At 39.2% G+C, this 27,922-nt stretch overlaps 1 protein-coding gene across 1 annotated transcript; it reads right to left on the reverse strand.

The window, feature by feature from the left end:
- Positions 1-14,398: 14,398 nt before the first annotated feature.
- SPCS3 (signal peptidase complex subunit 3) lies at positions 14,399-27,092 on the reverse strand. Its single transcript, XM_050789796.1, has 5 exons — positions 26,797-27,092; positions 24,774-24,849; positions 22,752-22,826; positions 19,361-19,476; positions 14,399-18,437 (listed from the first exon to the last, which is right to left on the reverse strand). The coding sequence occupies exons 1-5, from the start codon at positions 26,937-26,939 to the stop codon at positions 18,305-18,307; spliced, it is 543 nt and encodes a 180-aa protein (XP_050645753.1). The 5' UTR covers positions 26,940-27,092; the 3' UTR covers positions 14,399-18,304.
- Positions 27,093-27,922: the final 830 nt, after the last annotated feature.

Here is a 27,922-nt window from a genome sequence, read left to right on the forward strand (position 1 = left end):
TTGTCCATGGGGCCCTTCACAATGTGAAATATAACTACTTTGATATACTTCAGGGGCTTTACCAACTCCAACTATGTTAAATTGAGCAGGATGAATTGGCCACGCAGATGGCCAGTGCTGTAGAGAAATGATTGAAATGTCTGCTCCTGTGTCTACCAAACCTTTAAATTTCTTTCCCTGAACAGTTATTTCACAGGTAGGACATTTATCATTAATTTGATTTACCCAATAAGCTGCTTTGCCTTGTTTATTTGAGCTTTCAAATCCTCCTGTTTGTTTAATTTCACTTTTCCCCATTTCCACATATGGCACAATCAGGAGCTGTGCTATATGCTCTCCTGGATCTGCTTTCCAGGGAACAGAAGTAGGTATGACAATTTGAATTTCTCCATTGTAATCTGAATTAATGACTCCTGTTTGTACTTGTACCCCTTTTAAATTTAAACTAGACCTGCCACCCCATCTCTACTAAAAAATACAAAAAACTAGCTGGGCGCAGTGGCAAGTGCCTGTAGTCCCAGCTACTCGGGAGACTGAGGCAGGAGAATGGCATAAACCTGGGAGGCGGAGCTTGCAGTGAGCTGAGATCCGGCCACTGCACTCCAACCTGGACGACAGAGCGAGACTCCATCTCAAAAAAAATAAAAATAAAAATTAAAAAATTAAAAAAAATAAAAATAAACTAGACCTGCCTAGAAGTAATCGTATCGTCCCCTCTGGCAAGGGTCCACATACCCCTGTTGTAACTTTTTGCGGGGGTTCCCCCAGCAGAAGGCCCACAGTTTTTGTGCAGCATAAATCTACTGCAGCACTACTGGCCGTGTTGGGGAACAGACATTGTACATGGGTGAGGGAATGGCCCAAGCCAGAAATGCCCCAGTTTGGAACAGGGCCCGGGATGGGCCCCTCATGGCATTTCCTGAAATTGGGTTCCCATCTTTATCAAATTTAGAGTGACGCTGATTAGTCCAGTGTTTTCCTCTTTTACACTTTGGACATATTTCAGGCTCAGCAGTTTTCTTTCTTCCCCTATCTGGCAGCCTGACTCACTGATTTTTTCTACATTCTTTTTTAGTATGGCCATGCTTCCCATGGTTAAAACAAGTTCCAGGAAACAGAGTATTTCCTTTATCCACTCTCAGTCCTGCCATTGCCTGGGCTAGCAGAGTAGCCTTATGCAGATTACCTCTGATACCATCACAGGCCTTGATATAATCAACTAAATGTGCTTTCCCTCTAATAGGTCACAGAGCAGCGTGGCACTCGGGATTAGCATTATCAAAAGCTAATAACTCCAACACTGTATCCTGAGCAGCTGAATCTGCAATCACCTTTTTAAGAGACTCCTGTAACCGAGCTATATAATCCACATATGGTTCTTTTGGTCCCTGTTTGACAGCACTAAAGGGAGGGTATTTTTCTCCCCTGAAGTGATTTTTTCCCAAGCTCTAATGCACACTCCTCTAAGCTGCTCTATGGCATCATCCTGCATGACCACTTGTGCATCTAAACCAGCCCAGCCACTGACCCCCAAAAGTTGGTCTGCAGTTATATTAATTTGAGGTTGGGCCTAGACGTTGGGAGCAGCCTGAATGGAAGCTTCATCTGCCCACCAAGTTTTAAATTGTAAGAACTCAGCAGGAGTTACACAAGCTGGAGCAAGAGCACACCAGTCAGTAGGAATCATCTGACTGGAAACAACAACATTCTTTAACAGTCCCATTACAAAAGAAGAACCTGGTCCATATTGATTAATAGCTTGTTTAGATTCTTTGAGTAATTTAAAAGGAAAAGACTACAATGTAGCTATAATATTTCCCTGTTGATCTCAGGGGTGTATTCTAACAGGGAACTGCCAAGCCTCTAAATCACCCTCTCTTCTAGCTTGCTGAATTCCCACCTGAATAGAACTGAGAGCGATTGCTTAAGGCACTGCTTGAACAGTCACTGGGGCAATCACTTTTTGCCCAGCGTCCTCTGGAAAAGAAAGATCTGGAGGGTCAGGCCACTCTTTTTCTTCAAAATAAGGAGGGGGTGCAGAAGGGTAGGGATGAACCGCTCCCTCCTTTGCCACTTTAGGTTTAGCGGGCAAACAAACCTGCTCTGTTACTTCTTCTGTTACTTCATTATACTCTCCTTCCTCTTCGTCATCAGTGTGGAAAGGTTCCAAGGTGGAACAAACCAGAGCCCACACTTGTCCCATTGTTACCCTGATGCTTCCAAGCTCTCCTTCTTACTCACCATGAGAGTAAGAAGTACATAAGAGTATTCAGGTGTCCTCCAACTTAGTTCCATGTTCTCCAACCGTCGCTCCGGTGACCCTTCGATCTGGGTTTGAGCCTCCACGTTGGGCGCCACTTGCTGAGACCAGCTCAGTCTTGGAGACCCTAACCCAGCAGCACTAGAGGAATTAAAGACACACACACAGAAATAGAGCATGTGGAGTGGGAAATCAGGGGTCTCACAGCCTTCAGAGCTGACAGCCTCGAACAGAGATTTACCCACATATTTATTGACAGCAAGCCAGTGATAAACATTGTTTCCATAGATTATAGATGAACTAAAAGTATCCTTATGGGAAACAAAGGAATGGGCCGAAATAAAGGGATGGGCCTGGCCAATTATCTGCAGCAGGAACATGCCCTTAAAGCACAGATCACTCATGCTATCATTTGTGGCTTATGAACGCCTTTAAGCAGTTTTCCGTCCTGGGTGGGCGAGGTGTTCCTTGCCCTCATTCCAGTAAACCCACACCTTCAGCATGGGCATCATGGCTAGCACAAACATGTGACAGTGCCACAGAGATTTTGTTTATAGCCAGTTTATGGCCAGATTTTGGGGGCCTATTCTCAACACCTGTGCTCTCCGGAGCCCAGGAAACCCTCCTGCTCCTGCAGGTTGGAATTGCTGCTCCCAATGCCTGGCCTCTCCCTGCTTCTGGCGCCTGCTCCTATTTTGTAGTAAAGTTGCAGATAAGCCTGGGTGCTATTACAACCCAGATGGGTGTGTGTGTGCTTGAGGCAATGCTGACATGCCAGTCCCCTGCCACCTCAGCCCCCTCCTGACTTTGGGCACTGACAAGCACAGGAGGGAGGCTTAGGGGGGCTGAGAGGAGTTCAGCACAGGGCATGCAGGTGCCCCTTGGCACAAACAGCCTGGGCACTGTGGGCACTGTGGATGGCAGGTTGATGGTGGCAGGAGGTAGACAAGCTCCTGGGCACAAAGAAGCAGGCCTCCCAGTGAAGCCACACCTTCAAGCCAGGGACAGACTGAAGCCTGGGGGCCAGGTTATCAGTTCTGCAGACTGGATACAGAACTTATGGTGCTTTTTCCGGGTCTGCCTATGGACCAGTCAGCATGCAATTCCTCCCCTCTAAAGCCCATAAAAACCCCAGACTCAGCCAGGCTTGGGTAGAGGATGGGACAACTTGCCTGTGGATAGGAGCTACCAACTCTGGGCCTCCTCTCCACTGAAGGCTGCAGACAGCAGGTTGACCTGCCTGCAGAGAGGAGCTACCTTTGCAGTCTCTTCTGAGCTGTTCTGTCACTCAGTTAAACACCTCTTTGCCTTGCTCAATCTCCACTTGTCCACATACCTCATTCTTTCTGGACCTGGGACAAGAACTCAGGAACCACCAAATATGGCAGGGCTGAAAGAGCTGTAACACAAGAGGGGCTGAAACATGCCCCTTGCTCACCACGTTGCAGGCAACAAGAAGGAAAGAAGAGAGAAAAAGAGAACAACTGCAGCCTTTCAAGGAGCCTAGATCTAGGAGCTCTCAAGCCAGGGCTGTGAGGCCCTCATTGGGGCTCTGCATTTCCTGGCATCTCCAAGCTTGCGGATACCACCATGTTCCCCAGTGACAGCCATGGAAGATGGTTGTGGTATGCCTCATTTGGCCACAGTCTTGCAGGGAGCCAGGACCCTTGCCAGCACCTGGAGCTGTCCATGCTACTGCAGCTGGCATACCTCAGTGTGCACAGTGACTGAATCCCACACTGGCTTGCTCACACACCACTCAACACTCTGGGCCTGGGTTGCCCTTGGCAGGTGAGGGATCCAGGCCAGCAATGTAAGTCAAGCACAGCCTGCCCGGCCAAGTGGGCAGAATGAGCCCAGCAGGCCTCAGCAAAACTCGGGCAAAGGCACCACCAGCCACAGAGGTTTCTGGCTGGAAAAGCGACACGCCAAGGATCCTGTGACTCTGGGAATACAGCAGTGGACAAAGTCAAAAATCCCAGCTCTAATGGAGCTCACATTCTTAATGCTTTACATTTTTAACTAGTAAGAATCAGTAGCTTAAGAACTGGTTAAATCTGCATGACAATATTTCAAGGTTAACATAAAAATTTTTAAATCATTGAATACAAAATAATTAAATAAAAACAAAGATTCAATTAAAAATAAAACAAGATGAACAAAACAAGTACAAAAAATGCATTATATACAAATAAGAGGGGCAAAACAAGCCCAAATACATTATTAATCACTATAACCACCAATTTAAATAGCTTACCAGATTGGATTTTAAAAATCCAGCTGTACACTATTTAAAAGAGAAATATCTAACACATGAGGACAAGGACAAGATTTCCATAGTTTTAATGATGGAAAATCATGTAGTGTAGGGCCATACTGTTTCCTGTTGTCAACCAGTTTGTAGTTCAGATTGCCCAGAAAAAATACCATGCTTTCAATCAGTGGGTTATTCACCATTTTTAATTTACTTGCCTTGTTTCAATGAAAGGAGATTTACTGACAATATGCACATAGAAGTGGTAAGGCTGATTGATTTCTGTTAGTCTATCAGAGATTTAATTTTTTTTTTTTCCTTGCCATGGATTTTTTAGCGTAGTCTCAGTTTATGAAGTTAGACATTGCTGCTGGGTGCAGTGGATCACATCTGTAAACCCAGCACTTTGGGAGGTTGAGGCGGGTGGGTCACTTGAGCTCAGGAGTTCAAGACCAGCCCAGGCAAGAGTGAAATCTCATCTCTACAGATACAAAAATTAGCAGGGTGGGGTGGTGCATTCCTGTGTTCCCAGCTACTCAAGGAGCTGAGATGGGAGGATCACTGGAGCCTGGGAGGTCCAGGCCGGAGTGAGTGCAGATTGCATCACTGCACTGCAGCCTGGGTGACAGAGTGAGAAGCTGTCTCATGTTTCAAAAAGTAAAAAAACACAAAGAAACCCTCACAAAGTTAAGAGATTGCTTTCTCTTACATTACCGCTCTCAACTCAAAACTTTTAGCAATTTTTATGTGAGGCAAGACTAAATAAACTGGTAAGTGTACAATTATTCTTGTGGGTAATTTTTCTTTATGCATTTTGGTGTTGTAAATTGTGTACATTAGATGGCAATACTATATAGTGTGTGAGAGAGAATGAGAGATCTAGTACTTGTTTTCATCAGCTATATCACCAGAGGGCACCAAAGGACAAGTTATGAGCAAAACTAACTAACTAAATAAATAAAAACAAACAAAAACCCATTTGGGGAAAAACCACTATAATGATTATACTGTTTTTCTCCAATCTTTTCACAAGCACTTATCTTGCCAGTGTGAAGAAGTTCCACCTCATAAAGGTAACATGAAATACAAAGCTTCAGGGTATCGGGTCTACACAGTGCATAGTGCCATGCCAAAGACTCTCTGGTGCTATCACTTTTTATCATAAATAATTTTTAAAGCAAGAAACTGGAAAAATTACTTTCCTCTCTAGTGACTTTACTGCTTACACTAGGTTAAAAAATATTTCATTTATAGAGAAATTGATTCTCCAGTGCTATCTCACTAATCATTTAATTGAAACAGTAACACACTAGACGTATTTGCCTCTGACTAATCTTTGAAAAGTTTGTAGTCCCGAGTGTCTTTCTTTTGTTGACAGTTTCCTTTAAAATGTGATTTCTAGCAAGGGCAATTTGACTCCTTTACTTAACCAGAAAACGTTAGATGGCCATCAAATATTTAGAGCAAGAGTTTGGATAATGACACATAGTAGATGAGCAGTCACTAGCACATGTAGTTATTTGTAACGAATAGAGCACTGACTTTGGTGTCAGCTAGACTTTTGTTCAGGACCCTCTAAGTCTGACCTTGAGCTCAATGTCCTGAGCCTGTTGTTTTGCATTTGAATCATAACTCCAGTGTCCTATCCTTTGAATTCTCCAGTATCTGTCTTGCCTCAAGGTCTGGCTCTTGCCGTTCCTTCAGCCATGATTTCTCTTCCACCCAATATCCCTGCAGTTTTCTCTCTCATCTCTCATCTCCTTCAGATATCACCTTGTTGAAGAAGTCTGCCATGACCACCTTACTTAAGCTAGCATCCCAGTACTCCTTATCTCCCTTCCCTAATTATTTCTCTTCATAGTGCTTACATCCTATGACATGAAATATGCTTTACTTTCTCATGTGTCTGTTAAATATTCTCCCTACTAGACTGTAAATTCCATTAGACAATTTTTTTTTCCTGCTTTGGTCACTGCTCTGTCTACTAGAACAATGCCTAGCAAATAGGAGCACAATAACTATGTGTTGAATACTGAATGAATCCCAAGAATGTTATGACTGGTCATTTTCTTGGAAAATCACCTACCACATAATAGGTAGCCAGTAAATTGCAGCTCTTATTATGAAAACTTTTAGGCTCTTATTATCATTACTTTTAATGGCAAAAGCCACAGTTACTTTTGCACCAACCTAACAATTCTTACTACTGTTTGAACTGACTTTTCTTTTAAACAAGGGTCCTGAAATTGATTTACCCCAGGTAATGACCACCAATTTTTTAAAAAATGATATGAAAGAATAAATGAGCATATCCCCATAAGTGCATTTTGTGAAACTTATTTGTAATTTTATGTGTGTGTTATGAGTGTGTTATAAAAGCACAAAAGATACTGACAGATCTTTCATAGGTTTTCCTGGAGATTGTATACCTCTTAAATAATGGATCTTCCTTGCTAGAAGGAAAATGACCAACACAGAGACATAGATTTGAAAGGACTGATCCCCCTGGCCAAATTCAGCAATTCCAACCAGGTAGTGATGTTCCTTATTGTTTTCACGCAGGGCAAAGATTCTCTGCTATCTAGGAACTTAAGCTTCCTAGGCCTTTGCATCCATCAGGAGAATTCTAACCAGCTGGCTCAATGTGACAAGCGACATGTTATCCCCCTGCCTCCAACCCACTTCAATATATTTATTCTTTAATTAATAATCACTGCAGTGGCAATACTTTAATTCTTGACTCTCTAAGACAGGTGGAGAAATCTTAAAGGCAGGGCTGAGAATTAAGGCCAAACTACAAAACAAAACGAAACAACAAAACAAAACAAAAACCTCCCAAGAAAGTGTAAAGTGTTTGTAAGAACTGTCTGTATTACCACACTCCACTCCAGAGTATAAGCAGTGTCGGCCTATTAAAGATACTAACACACACAAATGAACAATGTAAAATGGATGAAATCTGAATAGTCTATTAACTGTACCAATGGCAATTTCTATGTTTTGATACTGAACTATAGTAAGATGTCACCATGAGGGAGAACTAGGTGAAGGTTACAGGGGACCTCTTTGTGCTAGTTTTCAACTTCCAGTAAATCTATAAAAAGATCAATAAAGGCCTTTAAATACTATAGTCTCCTTACCATCCAACACCTTTTTCAAAACTGAAATTATTGTTAGACTACTTCCCAGAAATGTATTTCTAGTTAGTAGGGATGGGTAGACAAAGGAAAAATCTTAGAACCTGTCAATGGTTTTATAGGATCATTTCACTATTGGAAAGATCATCAAAGATTGTTAAGTAGACAAACGATCAATGGAGTTATTAATATAATGCACTGATTTCAAATTAAAATTAAAATAAAGAACTTGCTAGAAAAAAAACATGCTGTGCAAATATTTAATTGAATTTCTTGATTTACAATCAAGTGCAAAGAGTGGGGGGTTGGTGGCCACTGAACTATCAATCTTTAAGTTAAAGTTATAAATCACTTCAGATTTTGGGTTCCTCTTCTCTTCGGGAGATTAGGCTCTTGATTAGGTTTGTTACACACTTGCTTTGACCATTGTGACTGCCTGGCTACTGACCCATAGCCTTGCTGTTACAGTAGAGGATTCTGCGTTTTTCTTAGCTTTCCTAAAGGCAGTGACAATGTTGAAAATTTCCAGAGCCCTGTGCTCCCAGGAAAAAGCAATTGCTAAAAAAACAAACAAACAAACAAAAAAAAACTCCCACCTTTTATGTTATGAGAAACAGTTAACTTCAAGGAACCACCTCCCTTGGCATATCCAAGAACTGAGCCCCCGCATCCTTTCCCTTGACTCCCTTGTTTACCTGCCTCTCTAAAACCCCAGGCCTCCTTCATTTCTTTCACACATTCTCCTGCGGAAATGAAAATTCTCCCTATTGTAATATCCAGAGTAAAATTATCTTTATTGTCTGGCGAATTTTGTCTTTCACACCAACTTCCATTTAAAGCTTTATTATTTGTTTTCTCTGGCCCTTTTTAGGCCACATGGTTAAAATGAGGGTATATTTTCCTATACTTTTCAAGATCACTAAGAAATTAATCTATATGATTGAGCTAAGAAATTGATTTTTTTCCATTCTTACCAGAAAAATACTAAGTCTGTTGTTCAGAGAACATCTGTCTCCTACATTAAAGATACTGAAGACTCATTGGTTTGAACAAGGTAAAAGAAGTATTCAATTTGCTCTACAATTATCTGTTTAAAAAATACATATGACTTTTCAAAGAGACTTTAATGTTTGTGTTCTGTTCGGTTCTGTTTCCTCAACTCCCCTACATTTCACAGAAATAACAAAAACCTGCTATGTACTAAAAATGCTGGGAGGTCCTTTCCCATGCATATTTTTTTGCTCACAGCAATTCTAAAAGAAAGGTATTCTCATTCCCATGTTTCTGAGGAAGAAGCAGAGTCTGTATGGAGGAGAGTTCAGGATCTAGTGCAGGTGCCAGGCTTTGAATATTGGCTTTACCACTACCTACCACACTGACAGGGAGCAAGTTACTCACCTATCTTGATCTCAGCTTCTTTTTCTTTAAAATGGGAATGATAATAGTATCTACCTCATAGGGTTGTTGTGAGCATTGAGTTTAATATATGCAAAGCAAACATAATAATGCCGGGCACAAACAATTAATATCAAACATAAGGCTTAGACAACTTACTCTAGTGAGCATTGCTTAGCCAATTTCACATAGCTAGAAAGTGTCCGTACCAGAATGCAAACCCAGATATTCTGACTTCAAAACTAAGAGATTTTCTGCTTCATAACACCATAGATAGCTGGGAGAATGGTTAAAAGAGCATTATTAAAGAAAAGCCTAATACATTTGATTATAATAAGCAGCTTGATTGATCAAAAGGAACCATGCAAAAGTGAAAGGGTAAGCTAGAAGACTCAAACTGAGAGTATATAAAGAAATCCTACAAATCAATAAGACAAATAGAAAATGGGTAAAACTTGAACAGGCACCTAAGAAAGAAATTCAAATGAACAATAAACATGAATAGAAGTTTCTCATTTTTGCAAACAGAGAAATGTAAGTTACAACCAAAATAAGATACCATTGGATATTCACCAGTTTGGCAAAAACTAAAGTCTGCAAACCCAAATTGAGGCAAAGAGAACTCATACTTCGAAAAACCACTTTGGGAAAATTTGGTAATATAAAGACGTTGATACGAATTCCACAAGACTTAGGAATTTCTAGTCTTAGATGTGTATGCTAGAGCAGTGGTCTTCGATTAGGAGGAACATGGAACTTTGTGCATGGTGACAGAGAGCTGTACGGAAATCAGCTCTGCTCTCATGCGTACTTCTAAAGTGATCTGGCTGGTAATGCACCCAGGCTTGAGGTTCTTTCCTTCCATCACCCCTTTCACAATAGAAAGCCTCACCTCATCCAGAATCTTGCTATGGTGCGTTGCCACAAGGCATCAAACCTTGGGGACAAATAAATAATTTAATAATTCCCTTAATAAAAGCAACATAAATTATCCCCTCCCATATCTAATTCCATCTCATCAAGAGTTAGGATTATCTATCACATTTCTAATATACTTGTTTTGATCAACTGTGTACTATTGATAATCACAGAATTAACTTACTCCAGAATAACTTTTAAACCCTTAGAACTTAGAATATTGGAGTCAGAGGAAATTGTAAAAGATCAATTTCAATTTACATGCACATTTTTGTTACAAAGAAATGTGGTAGAGTTATCAATAAAAGACTTGAAAATAGCACTCTCTAGAGTATTACCCATTAGGACAAAATTTTGCTAGAGACATGTAAATATGATTTGAAAAAGAAATAAGAACTTTGACCATTAAGGAAGAATTTGTTCATTAGAGAATGAATGATTGTATCAAATCATATAAATACTGTATTCTACTGGATACATTTAGATACATTTTTAAAGTAATGCAAAAAAGTAATGTGCAGTTTGTACTTTAAAATGTTAATATTTGCAATGTACCAAAAATTACATTCTATAACAAGATGAAAATTTTTCAGTATTTAAGAAAGTTTAAAAAAAAATCTTTGATGTGCTATGCAAGCAACAAAATGTGAAGATCCCTTTCCTAGAGAAACACATACACCAGGCTACCTGTACAAGAATATTCAGAGCACATGTCTGTCAACAGAACAGGTAAATAAATTATGCCTACTCCAGATGCCTACTATGGATGACTATACTACAATGAAAACTGCTGAACTACACCTTCACACAAAAACATAAATGAAACTCTTAAAGTTAATGTTGAGCCAAAGCAGGAAGACCAAAAATTCTTATGATAAGATTATACTTATGTTCATAACCAAACCAAACCAAACTATATCGCTTAGGAATGTGTGATAACTTATATTTCTAAGAATTCCCTCCTCCTTTCCTGTAAGAGTATTACTAAGTGCCATGTGACTTGTGCTCTTTCCCTATGGAATTTAGCTCCCCAACCCTTCAACTTCTTGGCTTTGCCATGTAACTTGCTTGAGTCAATTAAAGGAGTAGACATGATGCTTGTCACCTTCAATCAGAGGCTCCAAGAGTTCCCAACAGTTCTAACTGCCCTTTGGCATCGCAAAAGGAACTGTTCTCTCAACCTGGAATCTGGAATGAAGAGATGTGAGGAGTATATCCTAAGCCCCTATTGATGCAAGAAATACACATTTGTTTTTGTAAGCCACTGAGATGTTTCTATTGTCCATGATGGTAGTAAAGCTGACAGGATGCAACACAGGTAGTAAAATGTTCAAAAAAGGCAAGAAAATGGCTAACACAAAAGTGAAGACAGTGGAAAGGTAACAGGTTGTGATCCAGAAGAGGTATAGGGAGGAAGCATGCAGTAATGATATTGTTCCAACTGCTGATCTGAGTAGTAGTTACAGAGGCACATGCTTTATATTATTCAGTAAACTATATACAAATATCTCATAAACTTTTCCACATTTTCTTTTGTCTGTTACAAATGTAAAAAATGGCAAAAGACATTAATCCATAAGGACTTATGATTGTCCTTAGCCTAATAATTTTCAAATATAAACTACTCCATATGCCTCCCTTTACCATTAATGTTAAACATTTATCACTGAGATACAACTAGGAGATAACATTTTACAGTAAAAACCCAGTTTGTTTATCCTCTGAAAATTTGTCATGGAATGTCCTGAAATGCCTCTCTTACATGAGACAAAATACCTGTGTAAGCCAATATAACTAAAATTTATTAATCACACTCATTTTTTGCTTTTTATTAATTCAATTTACTCAGCAAATATGTAGTGTCTTATAGTAAAGTGAACAAGATAAACATAGCCTTCTCGCTCATGAAACTGACAAACATGAAACATATATATAGTGTGTATACATATATACACATATATACATATATACCTATATACACTTATATATACACACATATATATATATTCCCAAGGGGCAGCAAGAGCTATAAATGCTGCTGCAAAGTAAGGAAATAATGTTCCAGGAACTAATATAAAAAATTAAGTACTGGATGATTAGGCTAGAGATTAGATCAGGTAACTCATGCCTGGTAAGTGCTTTAAAATCTAACCTTTAAAATCTAATATGCTCACCTTCAGAAAATCCTTAATGCACTACAGACAAGACACAAAAAATAAAATGTTGACTATAATCAACTGGTAATCCCTGCTGGGGTATAACAGGGGTGGGTCAGCTTAAGCTGGTGAGCATGAGCAGAAAGTGAGTGACTAGCTATGCAAGAAAGATTTATGCTTCCCATCCACCACACAGTTGTTTCTGAGAAGTGATTACCCAACCAAAGATTGTACTTCCCAGAGGCCCCTTGCTTATCTACACAGGGCCATGCAATTTGTTTTCACCCTTGGAATGCGAGTTGGTGGTGTGATACTCTGGGCAAAGCTAATTAAGCAGGTGGGCCTTCTCCACTCTTTTCCTCAACCCCAGACTGCCAACTTCAAGTGAAGTCTTGTCAATCCTGGGATGGCAGTCACAAGCTGGAAGACACCTGGGTCCTTCAGTCACACCATGTGGAAAGCTGCCTCAACACCCACATTGGTTCCTTGTAAAAACAAGAAATAAACTTTCGTTTTCTGAGACGGAATCTCACTCTGTAGCCCAGGCTGGAGTGCAGTGGCGCTATCTAGTGCAGTGGTGCTATCTTGCAACCTCCGCCTCCTGGGTTCCGATTCAAGCAATTCTCCTGCCTCACCTTCCCCAGTAGCTGGGATTACAGGCACGCGCCACCATTCCCAGCTAATTTTTGTATTTTTAGTAGAGACGGGATTTCACCATGTTGGCCAGGCTAGTTTTGAACTCCTAACCTTGTGATCTGACCCCCTCAGACTCCCAAAGTGCTAGGATTACAGGCGTGAGCCGTGCCCAGCCAAACTTTTTCTTATGCTACCAAAATTTTGATGTTACCTATCATAGCACTTGGTGTTAACAGAGTGCTTAAATCAGGCTTTCAAATGTTGAGATGAGAGCAAGAGTCAGGTATCAATTTCTCTCTTAAACTCAATTAAGTGTGATTCCCAGTTAGACTTTTAGTCATCCTTGGTTGTCGGTGCACGTGCAGAGAACTAACAGCACTTACAGATTCTTAAAGCAGCAGCAGAGGCTGCAGTAGTTGGACAAGCCATGGACTTCTCAAATAAATTTGAGCGAGACCCACACAACCTTGAGCAGACTTCTAAGATGAATTTGTTTCAGATTCCTCAGCGCATGTCAAAACCCACTTCCTCCCCACTCACATCTGTTAGATTCCTTCCCACCCTTTGTACTCCCTCACCAGGGAGCTTGCAGCCATTCCAAGCCACTCACAAGCAAGCATAGAGCTTAGGAGCACAAACATGGTAGCTTTCAGAAGAAATGCACAGAGGCTTTTTCTACAGTATAGTACTAATCAGTCCATGTACTTCTCAACTCTTAGGTGCCTATTTCCAACTATACTCAACAGATACACAAGTGGAATGTGTATAAATTATGCACATGGAAAGGGAATACTTCAAAGCTCCTTCAGGCTTGAGGTTTATTTGGATATAAAAGTATACTTATTAACGTTGTAAGTTTTCTTTTGGCCATGGCAACTCATCAATCAGGCAACAATCTACAGAACTCAGAAGTCTTGCTTAACACTTCACTGGGAGAGCGGGAAAAGGACAAGGGAGTATGAGGAAAAACGTTAAAAAGTGAAAGTTCTGGTATACACTTGCCCAGGTTGGGAGAAAACAAAGTAAAATGTAGTTGACCTCTTTTATCATTCCTGGTAACGTACACTTAGGTTAAAAACCCTTACCCTCTAAATGCAATGATTTTCTGTTGTTTTGAGGGAGTATTTCTCTTTTGATTGCCTGAATTCACTGGTAAATAAATGTTCCCTTAGTGAGCCAAACCAGCCAATGTGCCCAAGAAGCTGGCGGAGGATCAGCCAAGACCCTGGCCTTTCAAAGAGTCAGCTATTTGTTTTAACCCATTTCTTCCTGAGCTGTACTTTAAACATGCATCCTGAGATTTTTTTTTTTTTTGCAGCGGGGGGGGGGGGGGGGGGGGGGGGGGGGCGGTCAGGTCTACAGTAGGGTCTTCTAGTGTTATTTTAAAGTAAAGCAATTTATGTATCAATCTTATCACTAGCCACTATCACTTGGCTCCCTCAGCAAAAGTCAGAAAGAACACAGGTCACAGCAACTAGATCAAGAGCAGCATTTACCTTTACTGAATTGTCCAACTGAACTTGGTAAGATCTAATCTCATTAGGAACTCAAGAAAGAAAAAAAGAAAAACAGCACTTACAAAGGAGGACAGTATTAATGACAAAGAATCCCCATGGTTTGGTCACATTAGAAACACAACGCCTTCATTCTTCATCAGTATTTATTGGGTGCCTATTATGTGCAAGGCACTATGCTAGGCCCTGGGGAAGATACAAAGATAAATCTGACAGACTGCCCTCAAAGAGCTTACAGTCTAGTATAGGAGCATACAGTCTCTGGAGAAGATATTTTAAGTGTAGCTAACCTCCCCCATCCCACCCCCACCAAAAAAAGAAAAAACCTACTAGACTTGGTTTCTTCCATTTACTTTTAGTTTAGCAGCTTCACATAAAAAGCATAAATCTGAAAGTCTTTTAAAATGCATACTTCTACTCGTAAACAAAATTCATTTTCATTAGAAAAAATGCTGAATATTTATTGCAATTAAGAAAAATCTTCGGCTGGGCACAGTGGCTCACACCTGTTATCCTAGCACTTTGGAAGGCCGACACAGGTGGATCACTTGAGGTCAGGAGTTCGAGACCAGCCTGGCCAACACAGCGAAATCCCATCTCTACTGAAAATACAAAAGTTAGCCAGGCGTGGTGGCGGGCGCCTGTAATCCCAGCTACTCCGGAGGCTGAGGCAGGAGAATCGCTTGAACCTGGGGGGTGGAGGTTGCAGTGAGCCAAGATTGTGCCATTTCACTCTAGCCTGGGCGTAAGAGCAAACCTCCGTCTCGGAAAAAAACAAAGAAAAGAAAAATCCTCAAACATATATTCAGTATTTTCATGAATTTTTTTATGAATGACTACATTGTGAAGTAAACAATTTCTCAAATTGCATCAAAAACATGCAATAACTTTTTGAAACATCTCTTTAAACTACTGAAAGTCACACATGTAAGGTACACAGGCTTCTCTCTGCTAAAAGCAAGGAAAGCTTTGAAATGAATATATCTTTGTTTGCTACCAATGTTCACAGCTTATGGTTCTTCCCCCATGAACCCACTTCATGTCAATACAAAGTATTATAAAATAATACCTCCATTGACATATACACCAAAGATCCAAAGCTTTAGATCTCTAAGCTTCAGATAGAAAAAAAAAATAGTGAAAAATGTTCATTATCAATAGCTGGGCTTTAAGCTCATCATCTTAGAGAAAAAGCCCAGCTTTTCATCCCTAAGACGAAATCTTCCAAAAAGCCCATCTATCATCTCTAAGATGATAATCTTAAAGCCCAGCTATGAATTGGCTGACGAGACCCACCAAAGAACTATAAAATAATTCCAGGAAAGGAAACTCAAAACTCACTTTCCTATTACACCCTTAGGAATTTCTGAAGTTTTTGTTATTTTCCTTTCAGAATAAAGAAACCAAATGTAATCCATTAGGGGAATAAAAAAACACTGATACAGATGGTTGCCTAGTTAAACTGTTAGAGAAAGGGATATGTGAGCACATTTTTAAATTAATTCATTTCTAACCATAATTACTTTTAAATAAGTGTCTTGAAATCATTCTCTTTTCTCAGAAACATTTCTGGGCTCAGAAATTTCTAATCATACTCAGTTTTGTATAAGCCTAAAGCTTTGTGTCTTTGTAGAACATTATAAGACTTCTCTAAAACACTGAGACTAAAGCAAATGAAACGGTTATCAAACTGAACACAAGTCAATTTTTTAAATGTAGAAACTGCACCTCAAAATGAGTTCCTGAGACTGAGGGTCCTTATTCCCACGTTGGAGCATTCTTGTTCTGAGCAATTTCCCTTAGTCAAGCCAACAGAAAACTTTCTCCATGCTGTGCTAGTTGGGCATTTCTACTTCTCTTTCTCACCAAACTCCAAAAAAAGTGGGCTTGTGAAATTGTAATTCAAGTAAATTTCAACACTAATCTCTACCAGACTAACAGATCCACTCATCACAGAAGTATAACGAACTGTTAAACTGGTGCCAGGTCTGGTTAAGACTGCAGGCTTATTGCGAATACCTTCTTTGAAGAGGACACACCTGATTTTTAAGCTTTGACACCTGCACATTTTAAGTTTCCAAGTCTAGTTTTGTACAAAATAAATGAGGTTACATTTTCTGAGTGTAAAATCTAACAGAAATAAAGTAGATCAATATGAGTTATGTGTTAGACTTTCACTCATTTTCCTGTCTTCATATTACTAACGTGCTTTTTTTGTTCAATCTTTTTGCTGAACAGATAAATTTTATAGATTTGTGTGGAGTAAAAAGATTGCCATTAAAGTTAACTAGTCCAACTCTGTCACTTTACAGATAAAGAAACCAACACCCTGAAAAGTTTAATGAAAAAGCTGGGAGCCAAGCAGTTTAGCATTCATGGTATCTTTGACCTTTCTGCTGATTTGAAAAACCCATACCCACAGGCTTTTGCATGAACTATACAACTCCATACAACAGATGTTAAAATTAATGTAATTAAATAGTGACATATTTCACATAAGGTAAATATAACAAATGTTTATAATTTAAACTATTCTTAGAAAATATTAGCCCAATTCTTAGAAAATATTAGCCCTTTTTGGTTACTGCTAATAGTGTAACTACAGTGTTTGGTCTTGCTTTTCTAAGGGTAACTGATTTGCAGTTGCTACTTTGGGGATGTTTGTTTATCCACTGCAGAAAAAAAAAAAAAATCATGTTAAATACGATCATGTATTCAATCATGTATTATGTACTGAATTTCTAAGTTATTTTTACATACATGTAGATTTCTTTATGCTTTTAATATAAGTGAAATGAATTTATTCAGAGAATAAAATATTACCTTGACATACGTTGTTGGCAGCTTGAAAATTAGTCACTTCCATATAAAACAGGAAACCTTTTCTAGAATAGAAAGGGTGTCCAAAGTGACAAAAATATCAGGAAGGTTTTAAGTGAAATTTGATTAGTCTGCAATCTGAGGTATAAGAGAAAGGATGAGCTCAGAAAATTAGAAGATCTGAGTTCAAGTTTTAACTCTACTCCTTGATCCCTAGGTAACCATGGAGCAATTCAATAAACTTCTGGGTTTCAGTTTCTTATCTGCAAAGAGCTAACACACTACTTACCTCATTAGATTATTGAGGATAACATAAAGTCTATGAGTGGTTTGTAAATGGGAAAGCATACCACAGTTATTATCCCAATAATTATTAAAATGTAGATCTACAAAAAGTAGTAAATAATTCACTTAGTGACAGTAGGCATGCGCCCTAGAAGAAACGTAACTCAGAGGGTAAACCATGCAAACATTTTAACTTTCAATGGCAACGCTAAAAAAAAGTAAAAAGCTATAAAGGAACGTTTTTAGAGAAAGTACTGAAGACACACATTTGGTTTACCTAAAAGATTTTAAAATGAATTAGAATAATTTACAGCATATGAAGAGGTATTTAGTCTTTAAGTAGAGAAAGTTGCTAGTCACATGTAAGAAAAACAAGTATTATGGGCCTTCCTAAGACAAATGGAATAAAATTCCATCACTTTTTTATAAACCAGACTTCTAACAAATAACCGTATTAATTTTCCAGTAATCGAACATATCCTAAAAGAGATAAAAGAGAATGTCTACTTTTAAATCACATCCAACATGAACTCGCGTGAATGCAAAAGGCATAAAATACAGAGTTGTTACGACTCTACAGGCACCTGAAAGTTTTAACTACCTTTCATGCTCACTTTATATTCCATAGAGAATAATAGAAATACAGGAAATACTTCAAATATGTATTTTTTACAAATCCATTTTATGTAGTTCTTATTCTTGTAAGATAACACTCCACTGTGGCAGCCTTGTTTTTTTGTTTTGTTTGTAACATTAAGTAGCCCATTAACCTTTCCCTTCAAACAGGCCTTTTGATGTTAGTTCTTATACCAAATAAAAAAACAAACAAAAAAAAAACCAAACCAAAAATAAATGAAGATGTAAGGGAAGAGATTAATGAGATACAATTCATTAAGTATAAAAATATGTCGTTTCAAATTCAGAATAATTTAATAACTCTTCGTTATTTCATATGTATCTGGAAATGGGACAGATACGTGTCCTGATCCTGTCACAAGAGGTAGAATTCCAGCATTTGGTACGACGTTCCAAGACAGGGTCAAAGTGACATTCCTGTTTCCCCTATAAAAAGATACAATAAACACAAATCATCAGAAACGCTAGTAGATCAAAAAAAAATTTTAAGTCAAACACTGAGATGTTAAATACTTTACTTATAACCATCTATTCCTAACAGAAATCCTAATATGCTAATCTGCAAAAAGAACTATTTTCTCATGTCACTTAAAATCCAAGGACAATGCTAGAAGACACCGGGACTACATTTACTGATGTCCCAGGATGACCCATAGAAACTCACAGCTGCAGTTAATAGAATTCTCAACCAAAAAGTTTAAATGATTCAAACAGGAAATGTAAAAAGAGACAAGCTAAGAATCAGAGCAATGAGTTGAAACCTAACTCTTGTCAATTACCTAGATGGACAAACCTTAACAAAATTCTCATGTTCTGAAATTTTCATTGCAAATACAGAGGTTTGGCTTGGTCAAAATAGCTTTCTTCTAAAATTATTTCCAATGTTTGCCACTAGAGTCTAAGAGGTAAAAATAACCTGAGAGATCAGTCACTCTGAGTCAACTGAGCTTTAGAGAAGTCACGTCTGGAGAACCAATAGCACTTCCCTTAACTATTATCAACTCCTAGACCCAACACGCTGCTTCTAAGGTTTCCCGACTCACGCTCAGAAAGGAGCCCTTTAATTTGACAACCACAGCCCTACCACATCTGAACAAGCCCATATTCCTGGTACACTTAAGATAGAAGCTTTATTAGTTTGACTATGACATTTCACAACCTGCAAGAGAATTGCTTATCTTAGATCCCACTTTGCATTTCCACCCAATTTTTCAGTTCAGATATGCATAAATACTTCTCTTCCAATTTTTCTCCTTTTACTCTCAAGTATTTTTCTTTAAAATAAAAATATATCTTTCTCTCTTTTTCATCTCTTATTAAATGTAAAAAAATGACCAAGAATTGCTCACTTGAGACCATTTCCATCGTCAAAGAAAAAATATTTTGTTTTCATATCTTTCAGCAGCAGTTTCGGATTATCACCTCTCAGAACAATCTTGTCCCACAGGACAACTTGGTTCAGAGCCTATATTGAAATGAAAATTAATTAGATAACTCATCAGAAATACCACCTTATCACTTCAAATTAAAAGTATTAGTAAGCAAATAGTTTGACATGTTAATGAATTCAACTTTGAGGAGTTTGCTGGAATCTTAATGCATACAAATAGCAGCAAAGAGACAGATACAAAAAGGAGCAAATTATTCTTGGAGAGAAGAATGATAATTCCCTGAAGGAATTCATTCCTTTTGCTAACTCAACTGTATTACTTCGGGCCTTCACAACTTAATGCAAGGTTTTTGATCTGTAAGATCTCCAAAAAGTGAGGCCTTTGGAGGAACAGATGAATTAAATCCCTAGAAGGGAAGTCTTCTGTTAAATCACTTTTCCCTTAAAATTTCTAAGACCCTCCAGCTCAGCATGGATCCTAAACGGTACCAGGAAAACAGAGCCAATCCCTGTTCCATCACACTGCTAATACAGTTTACTACTGATTAATTATGTCACGAAAATTTATAAGAAATCTTCTCCAAGATTTCTTTACAAAATCTTGAAGAAATCACTAAAAAAAGAAGCCTTTTAAAGATCTTTTTTCCCTTTAATTAAAAAAAATACATGCATTGCTGTCTCATCAAGGCAAAATTCTAGAGGTCAGACAATTCTTTTAAGCCACTCTTTCAACGTATTACAAACAAAACCCCGTCTCTACTAAAAATACAAAAACTTAGCCGGGCGAGGTGGTGCACGCCTGTAGTCCCAGCTACTCGGGAGGCTGAGGCAGGAGAATGGCATGAACCCAGGAGGCGGAGCTTGCAGTGAGCTGAGATCCGGCCACTGCACTCCAGCCTGGGTGACAGAGCGAGACTCCGTCTCAAAAAAAAAAAAAAAAAAAAAAAAAGAAAATTAAAAGTGTGATATGGAAATAAAAAAAATTTATGGCCACTACTAAATCCCAAGGAATTTGTTCTTTTTAAGTTAGCATCTATTAGCTTGTAAGGGCAATTACTCAGTATATGATGACTACATTAACTAAAAAGAAATGTGGAGCAGTTTTTTTTTTTTTTTTTTTTTTTTGAGATAGAGTCTTGCTCTGTCACCAAGGCTGGAGTGCAATGGCACAATCTCAGCTCATTGCAACCTCCACCTCCCAGGTTCATGAGATTCTCCTGCCTCAGCCTCCTGAGTAGCTGGGATTACAGGCACACACTACCATGCCCGGCTAATTTTTTGTATTTTTAGTAGAGATAGGGTTTCACCATGTTGGCCAGGCTGGTCTCAAACTCCTGATCTCAGATGGTCCCCTGCCTCAGCCTCCCACAGTGCTGGGATTACAGGTGTGAGCCACTGCGCCTGGCCTGAACTAGTTTTTTAAATCACAGATTATAATTCATAGTAAGTTTTATAATTAAAAGCTATTAAACTATTATATCAAAACCTATTAAAACTATTAGTTTATGACTGAAAGTTATTAGCAAGGTGGCGGGTGCCTGTAATCCCAGCTACTTGGGGGGCTGAGGCAGGGGAATCACTTGAACCCAGGAGGCGGAGGTTGCAGTGAGCCAAGATCATACTACCGTACTCCAGCCTGGGCAACAAGAGTGAAACTCCGTGTCAAAAACAAAACAAAACAAAAACAGTTCAAGTACTCAGATACTTAGATTAATGAATCCCATACAACCCCAAAACAAAGGCAAACTGTTCTCAATAGGTAGGGATATTAATTAATTGTAGCTATATGGCTTAATAAGACTACCAAAACAGTTCACACCTTTTTTTTTTTTTAAAGAAAGGTATCTGGTACTAAGATGGATTTTAAAATAATCTCAGAAGGTTAAAAAGTTATTAACAATCTGGTACTAAGATGGATTTTAAAATAATCTCAGAAGGTTAAAAAATTATTAACAATCTTTACAGCTTTTGATTATATATCTTCATAATGAGAATTATAATCACAGATCTCAAATTCTGTTGATTCAAGTAAGTCACCATGCAGCTCTCTAACTGTAGCTGTGGAGAAAGAATATTTTAACTTAAAGAGTAAACAACAGCCGGGCGCAGTAGCTCATGCCTGTAATCCCTGCACTTTGGAAGGACAAGGCATGCGGATGACCTGAGGTTAGGAGTTCAAGACCAGCCTGACCAACATGGTGAAAGCCTGTCTGTACTAAAAATACAAAAATTAGCTGGGCATGGTGGCAGGCGCCTGTAATCGCAGCTACTTGGTAGGCTGAGGCAGGAGAACTGCTTGAATCCAGGAGGCGGAAGCTGCAGTGAGCTGAGATCAATGGTGCCACTGCACTCCAGCCTGGGCTACAAGAGCGGGACTTCGTCTCCAAAAAAAAAAAAAAAAAAGAGTAAACAGCTGAGTGGCAATACTACTGGCTACCCGCGCCATTTCCTAGTTGATAGTTCAGCAATATGTTTCTGATCTTACTATAGAAAGTGGTCTCCAATAGTTTTTGGATCACAAATCCTCGAAATAAGTGTTATTATAAATTATATAGGTACTACATATGTACTATTATTAATTAATACCATTGACAGTGTCTCAGCCAACTTATCAGATCTATTTAGGTTGTCTTTGTGTTTTTTTATCCTTCAGTGTGACAGAGCAGCTCAGAAGAAGAATACAAGTATGAGCCTCACCATTTTCCTACTGTTTACATATGTATGGATTATTAGCATCATCTTCAATCTGTGATTTCTTTGCAGAAATCTTTTTAAGCCACTTTTCCATTTTGAAAGAATTAGCTAAAATTAGATAATAGAATCCACTTATGTATTGCATATACTGCAATATTTTGCAACATGCTGAAAACAAATGAATAAATGCTAGGTAACATGGTGAACTTCTTGACCTACAGAATTCCTCCTTTCCTCCGGAATACCTGCATATTGTAGAAGGCACGTGCCCATTTATCTGACTTAAAGGCTGAATACGAGTATTAACATCAGTTCATATAGCAAGTATTAGTAAAGCTTAACTGTTTTTACTTTAAATTAATATATTAATAGAAGCTTCTAACTGTTTTCCTTACATACATATATTTCTTTGCATGGACCCCATTCTGGAGACCCCAATGCTAGAGAGCTATATAGAACAAACAGAAAAACGAAAACAAAAACAAAAAGAGGCTCCCAAAAGAGCTAACGTTTTTATAACAGAGTTACGTCCACAGGCTTGTGATTTTTTGCTAGGTAACTCAGGTCAGGTATTTTAAATACATAAAATGTGTATTCTTTCATAAAGAATAAGGCTTTAAATAGCTATTAAAATACTTCTAATTAGATATACTTACATTATTTTTTGTTGAATATTCTGCTGATAAATAAAGAAACAACTGCTTAACATTCCAATCAAATATATTCTCTAGATGTAAGTAAATTAAGGAAAATATAAATTTATGAGCAGTATATCACTTTTAAATAGATCTTAATTATTCTTAGGTTATTTATCCATAACAGTAATACTGAAGTAGAAAAGAGAGAGGTGGCCCAGAAACATAATGTGCCACTAATTTAATAAAAATATGCAGAAGACAAATACATTGTGAAATCCACCTTATTCCAAAACAAAAAAACCTCAGTATGAGATTACTGGCATCCTCCCGTATTCCTCCAAGGATTACCAGCGGAGATACTTTGACTAGTAAGAAAAGAACAAATCCAAAATTTGTTTTCTGTAACATCAACTAAGTTTAAAAAAAAAAAAAAAAAAGAGCACTTGATATTTCAAGCAAATACAATTCCACTGGTGCTCTAAAGTATAAACAATCACCACTATTTAAATTTAACAATATGCAAACATAAACAAGGCTCAATAATTAACCAAGTATAATAAATTGTACATGTCACTTTTGGTCACATGCAAGTAGACATTAAAATGTCTCTCAAAGATGCAAATGACACCAATGTGGCTCAATTCAGTTTCCCAAAGAGGACAAGAACATCACCAGAATTAACAAGACTGGTGCCAATACCAAGAAATAAGCAGAGTTAGTATTTGGATTTTTAAGTATTATGTTAATTGTTAAGTTAACTCATTTTACTACATGAGTTTCCACACTGTTAGTAACACATTTGTTGCATTCCATTATTAATTATGTGTAACCACTAAGAATCACTCCTTTAGAACTAAGTCTAGGACTGCTGTTTACAAGAACAAGTACAATTTAAAGTAGTAGTAGCATCAGCATTAAGAAAATCTGAAGAAACTACAAATAATGAGATTGGTAATATATAAATACCATAGATATCAGGAAATTTCACTATACTTCTCTGGATACACAAAATTACTAGTCTCACAGTAGACCTAAATTCCCTTGAGCAGATTTTTAAAAATCATACAGACTTAAAAATACACATGAAATTTAGCATAAGACTCTTCCGATGGTACACTCTATTTCCTAAAAAGGTACCTACAGAACTAATTCTTAGCCTACTTCTAAACCTGACAATTGTTAAAAGTTAAGCTGAAAGTAAATTTCATGGTCATAGAAAGGCAAATTAGATAAATTCCCCAAGTATATGACCAGCTTTAACTGTTCAGACAGGTACTTTCACACAAGTTCAGACTGTTCAATCTCCACAACCATTTAAATCATGGGGTATTAAAAAGGCAGGTGAGATCAGGCTAGAAATGGCAGAGAACATTGCCAAGACATTAACCTAAGACCCTAAAAAAGACTAGCCTGGCCAAAATGATCAGAGTTGTCAAAAGACAGAAATTCAACGTCAAGAGAAAACATTTAAATATCACCACCAAAGAAACTCTTACAATTGTTAATATTTTCTTTTATAAAATTCCTTATAAAAAGAGTTATGATGGCAAAAAGCAACCAGTTTACCAATAATTTTGATATCACCCTTTCAAATCGTAACAGACGTAATTCATTTTTTAAACGTATGTCTCTCTCTGCTATAATAAAATATGGATATATTATTTGAAATTGTATATGAAATATCTATAGGCAGGCTGAGCACTGGTAATATTTTTCCTTCTTATCCAAATGATCTAATTTCATTTTTTCTTTCTAAAAAACAGATTCAAACTTTCTTACGTAGCTTTCAATCAATTTAATGTTTCGGTTAAGAATTTAAAGTATGTTCACACAATAAGAATTTAAAGTACGTTCACACAACTACTCATGAAGTTTTCTCAAAGTGTGATGGGGAGGTATTAACATTATTTTACTGATGAAAAAGGCACAGGAATTTCCAAGGTTTGGCTGATTCAATGAGATAGTCATCCAAATCATTAAACAACACATATCTCATTATAAAACTATAGAAAAAGTAATGAAATATTTTCTTAAAAGGATATCAGCAGTTATATCAAATGTGATAAATCCCAGATCACTTCTTTCTCTAGGTCCAGTGAAATCTTCTACATTTTTTCTAGAAGTAAAGATAAAAGTTTTACCATCCAACAGAACATACAAAATTCACGTAACTTCTTAAAGAGAAAGAATACAGGTGTGTGCACAGGTGAAACAGCAATTCCACAAAGAAACAAGTAAACACCAGAGAAATCTGTAAGCGTGAAAACAGGAGAAACATTCTAATCCAATATGAAAGTAAGTCTTCAGCTAATTGCATGTAACTTAAGAGAATTCCTAACAAAACTCAGAGGGAGATAAAAACTGCTAAAAAGAATAGTAAATACTTGATGTAAAGCAATTGTGCATAATGGGTAGAAGAAACTACACATGACTACAAGGTGATATGGAATACTAACAGATGGCATATTAAGGGATGATACAGTAATCACCCCCTTATCCGAGATTTCACTTTTCGGTTTCAATTATCCGCAGTCAACCCAGTGTGAAAATAGGTGAGTACAGTAAAATAAGTTATTTTGAGAGAAAGGGAAAGAGATCATATTCACATAACTTTTATTAAGTATATTGTTACAGTTGTTCTGTTATTGTTAATCTCTTATTGTGCTTAATTCGTAAGTTTTATCATAGGAAAAAACCAAGTATACTAGGATTTGGTGCTATCCGTGGTTTCAGGCATCCACTGGGGGTCTTGGAACGTATACCTACTCCATTAAGGGGATACTACTGTAACCAGCTGCTATTTACTGTTTACTACGGGTCAGACCCACTGATAATATTTTTCACATTTCAAATAATACTCACAACCTACCAATTAGGTATTACTTCCATCTTAAAAAGAAATTAAGTCCCAGAATGGTAAGAAACTTGCTCAAGACAAGCTAACATCTGTTCAGTGTTTAATATGCACCAAGCTCTTCTAACCTCACAGGGCTGACAGTGGCAGTGCTGATTTCCACCCCAGGTCTATTCGAACAATATCTAACAAACATCAGTACAGTAATTAAAAAAAAAAAAAAAAAAAAAAGGTGGGGGACAAGGCTGGCTATTTGATGACTGGCTTCTTGGCGATTCTGACAAAGAAATAAACTAAGGTTAAAGAACTTGTTGGAAGATGGAATAGAGAAGGGTATGAGAATAAGAGGGGAAAAAATACGAGGATTAAAGACAAAAGTGCCAGAGAATAAAATCAAGGACAAAATAGGCAATAGCGAAATGGCCCTGTCATTTCGAATTGCATTTTTCGGCGTTTTCGCAGATTTCTTCAAGTGGTTGGCCAAAAAATTAAAAAAAAAAAAAAAAAAGAAAGAAAACAACAACAAAAAAAGAAACCCAACGAAACAAAAATCTCGCTGTATCAGATGGCTAAGATGCTTAATTCCCTCAGTGCCCAATATCTCTGGCCAACTTCAAAGCAGCTGCAAGTGTTTACTGCCTTCTGAAGATGCAAAGGCAACAACTGTAAAGAGAATGTCAAACAGGGCAAACTCGGGTGATGAATGACACAAAGACAACCCCGTCCTGTGGCCTCCAGAGCCGCCGGGAAACCCCACGGAAGCCCGACCCGGAGCGTGGCGGCAGCGCCTGGCTGGCCTCGCGTGCGGACCACGAGCGGCCCCGGACGCGCGGGAGGCGCCAGCCTGGGCGGGCGGCGGCGCCGGCTCTGCTGTTGTGTTGCTCCCTCATTGGCCAGGCGTGGGTGGAGGGAAGTGAGGAACAGGAAGCAAGCGGAGGCACCGACCTGAGGAACGCTCAAAATTAAAATTTAAGAGCAAGCCCGGGAATTTACTGTGGAGGGGTGCAAGTTCCGAGGGGACGCCGGAAAAGCCCGCGACGTCCACCCCTGACGACCGCCCTCGGGGACGAACGGCCGCTCAGAAGGGCGACCCGGACGCCCTGCCTGCGGCCCCGGCACGGCAGCGCCGGCGCGGCGGCCCGGCTTCGGCTTCCGCCCCGGCCCGGTCCCGGCGTTCTGCACCGCCGGCCCGGCCTCGGCCGCACTCACAGCATGATCCGCGAGACGTGCAGCCGCACCGGGACGCTCCTGTCTTTGAAGGCGGTGGTGATGAAGCAGCCGAAGGTGAGCGCCGCCATCACGCTCAGCGAGAAGGCGAACAGCGAGTTCGCCCGCGACAACACCGTGTTCATCGCGATCGTCTCCCACGAGCCCCGGCTCCACACGCACACTCACGCTCCCGTTCCGGCGGCGGACCGGCTCCCTGGGATCCGCGCCGTCTGCGGTGCGCGCGATCCGGGAGCGCGCGCCGCCGCGGCCCCGCCTCCTTTCCGGTCCTCCGACGCGAGCGCGCGCGCGCCCGCTTCCCGAGACACACCCACAGCGCGCACGGGACCGCGCGGAAAGGGAGCGACGCAGCCGCGAGCCCGCCCCTCCGTCGCGGCCTAACGCCGCCACCAATCAGCGACGAGCGAGGGAGGGGCGGGGTTTGTCGCGGAAGACCCACCCCCTCCTAAACAGCTTCTCCTACTCTTTGGCTCAGAGAATCGGGAACGGGTCGTTCGCTGTCGTTTTTCGGTTCTTTGATCAGAGGTCTGGGACGGCGACTTCTTGATTACTATGTACTATTTATTTTCAGTTGAAACCGGCAGCAAGTTAAGGTGGTTTAGAATCTGTCCTGACGGGTGGCGTTTGGAGGCAGCACTTTACAAAACGCCTCTGCCTCTCCCTTCTTTGTCAAACCTGGTCAAAGTTAGGACTTGAGCTTTTTTTGGAGGATCTGGGGAGGAATGGGGAGTGGGGAATTGGCCGCCCAAGTCCTTACAGCCGTCACGTGCAACAGTATTTCCATCTCCAACGTCAGTCCAATTCCTATTAATGCTTTGCTTTCTATGGATAGCTAAAGATGTTGTAGAAGATAGGGGTTGAGGCTACCAATCCGAAGTATTTTAATTTTAACATGGTGACTTCTGATAAATAAAAGGATAACCTTTCTGGGTTCTTAGGAGCAAAGGAGATAATGGCTGCGGAATTGCTCTACAGCATAACGTATTCGAATTTTGTTAGGTCATTAATAAATAATGCAATTATTTTATCGCATTTTCAATATCCTGAAGGGCATTAGGGTTCAAACCGAGCCAATCCTGACTCTGATTATACTATCTGCCAAAACCTT

This window comes from Macaca thibetana, chromosome 5 (assembly GCF_024542745.1).
Source record: "Macaca thibetana thibetana isolate TM-01 chromosome 5, ASM2454274v1, whole genome shotgun sequence".
NCBI lineage: Eukaryota > Metazoa > Chordata > Mammalia > Primates > Cercopithecidae > Macaca > Macaca thibetana.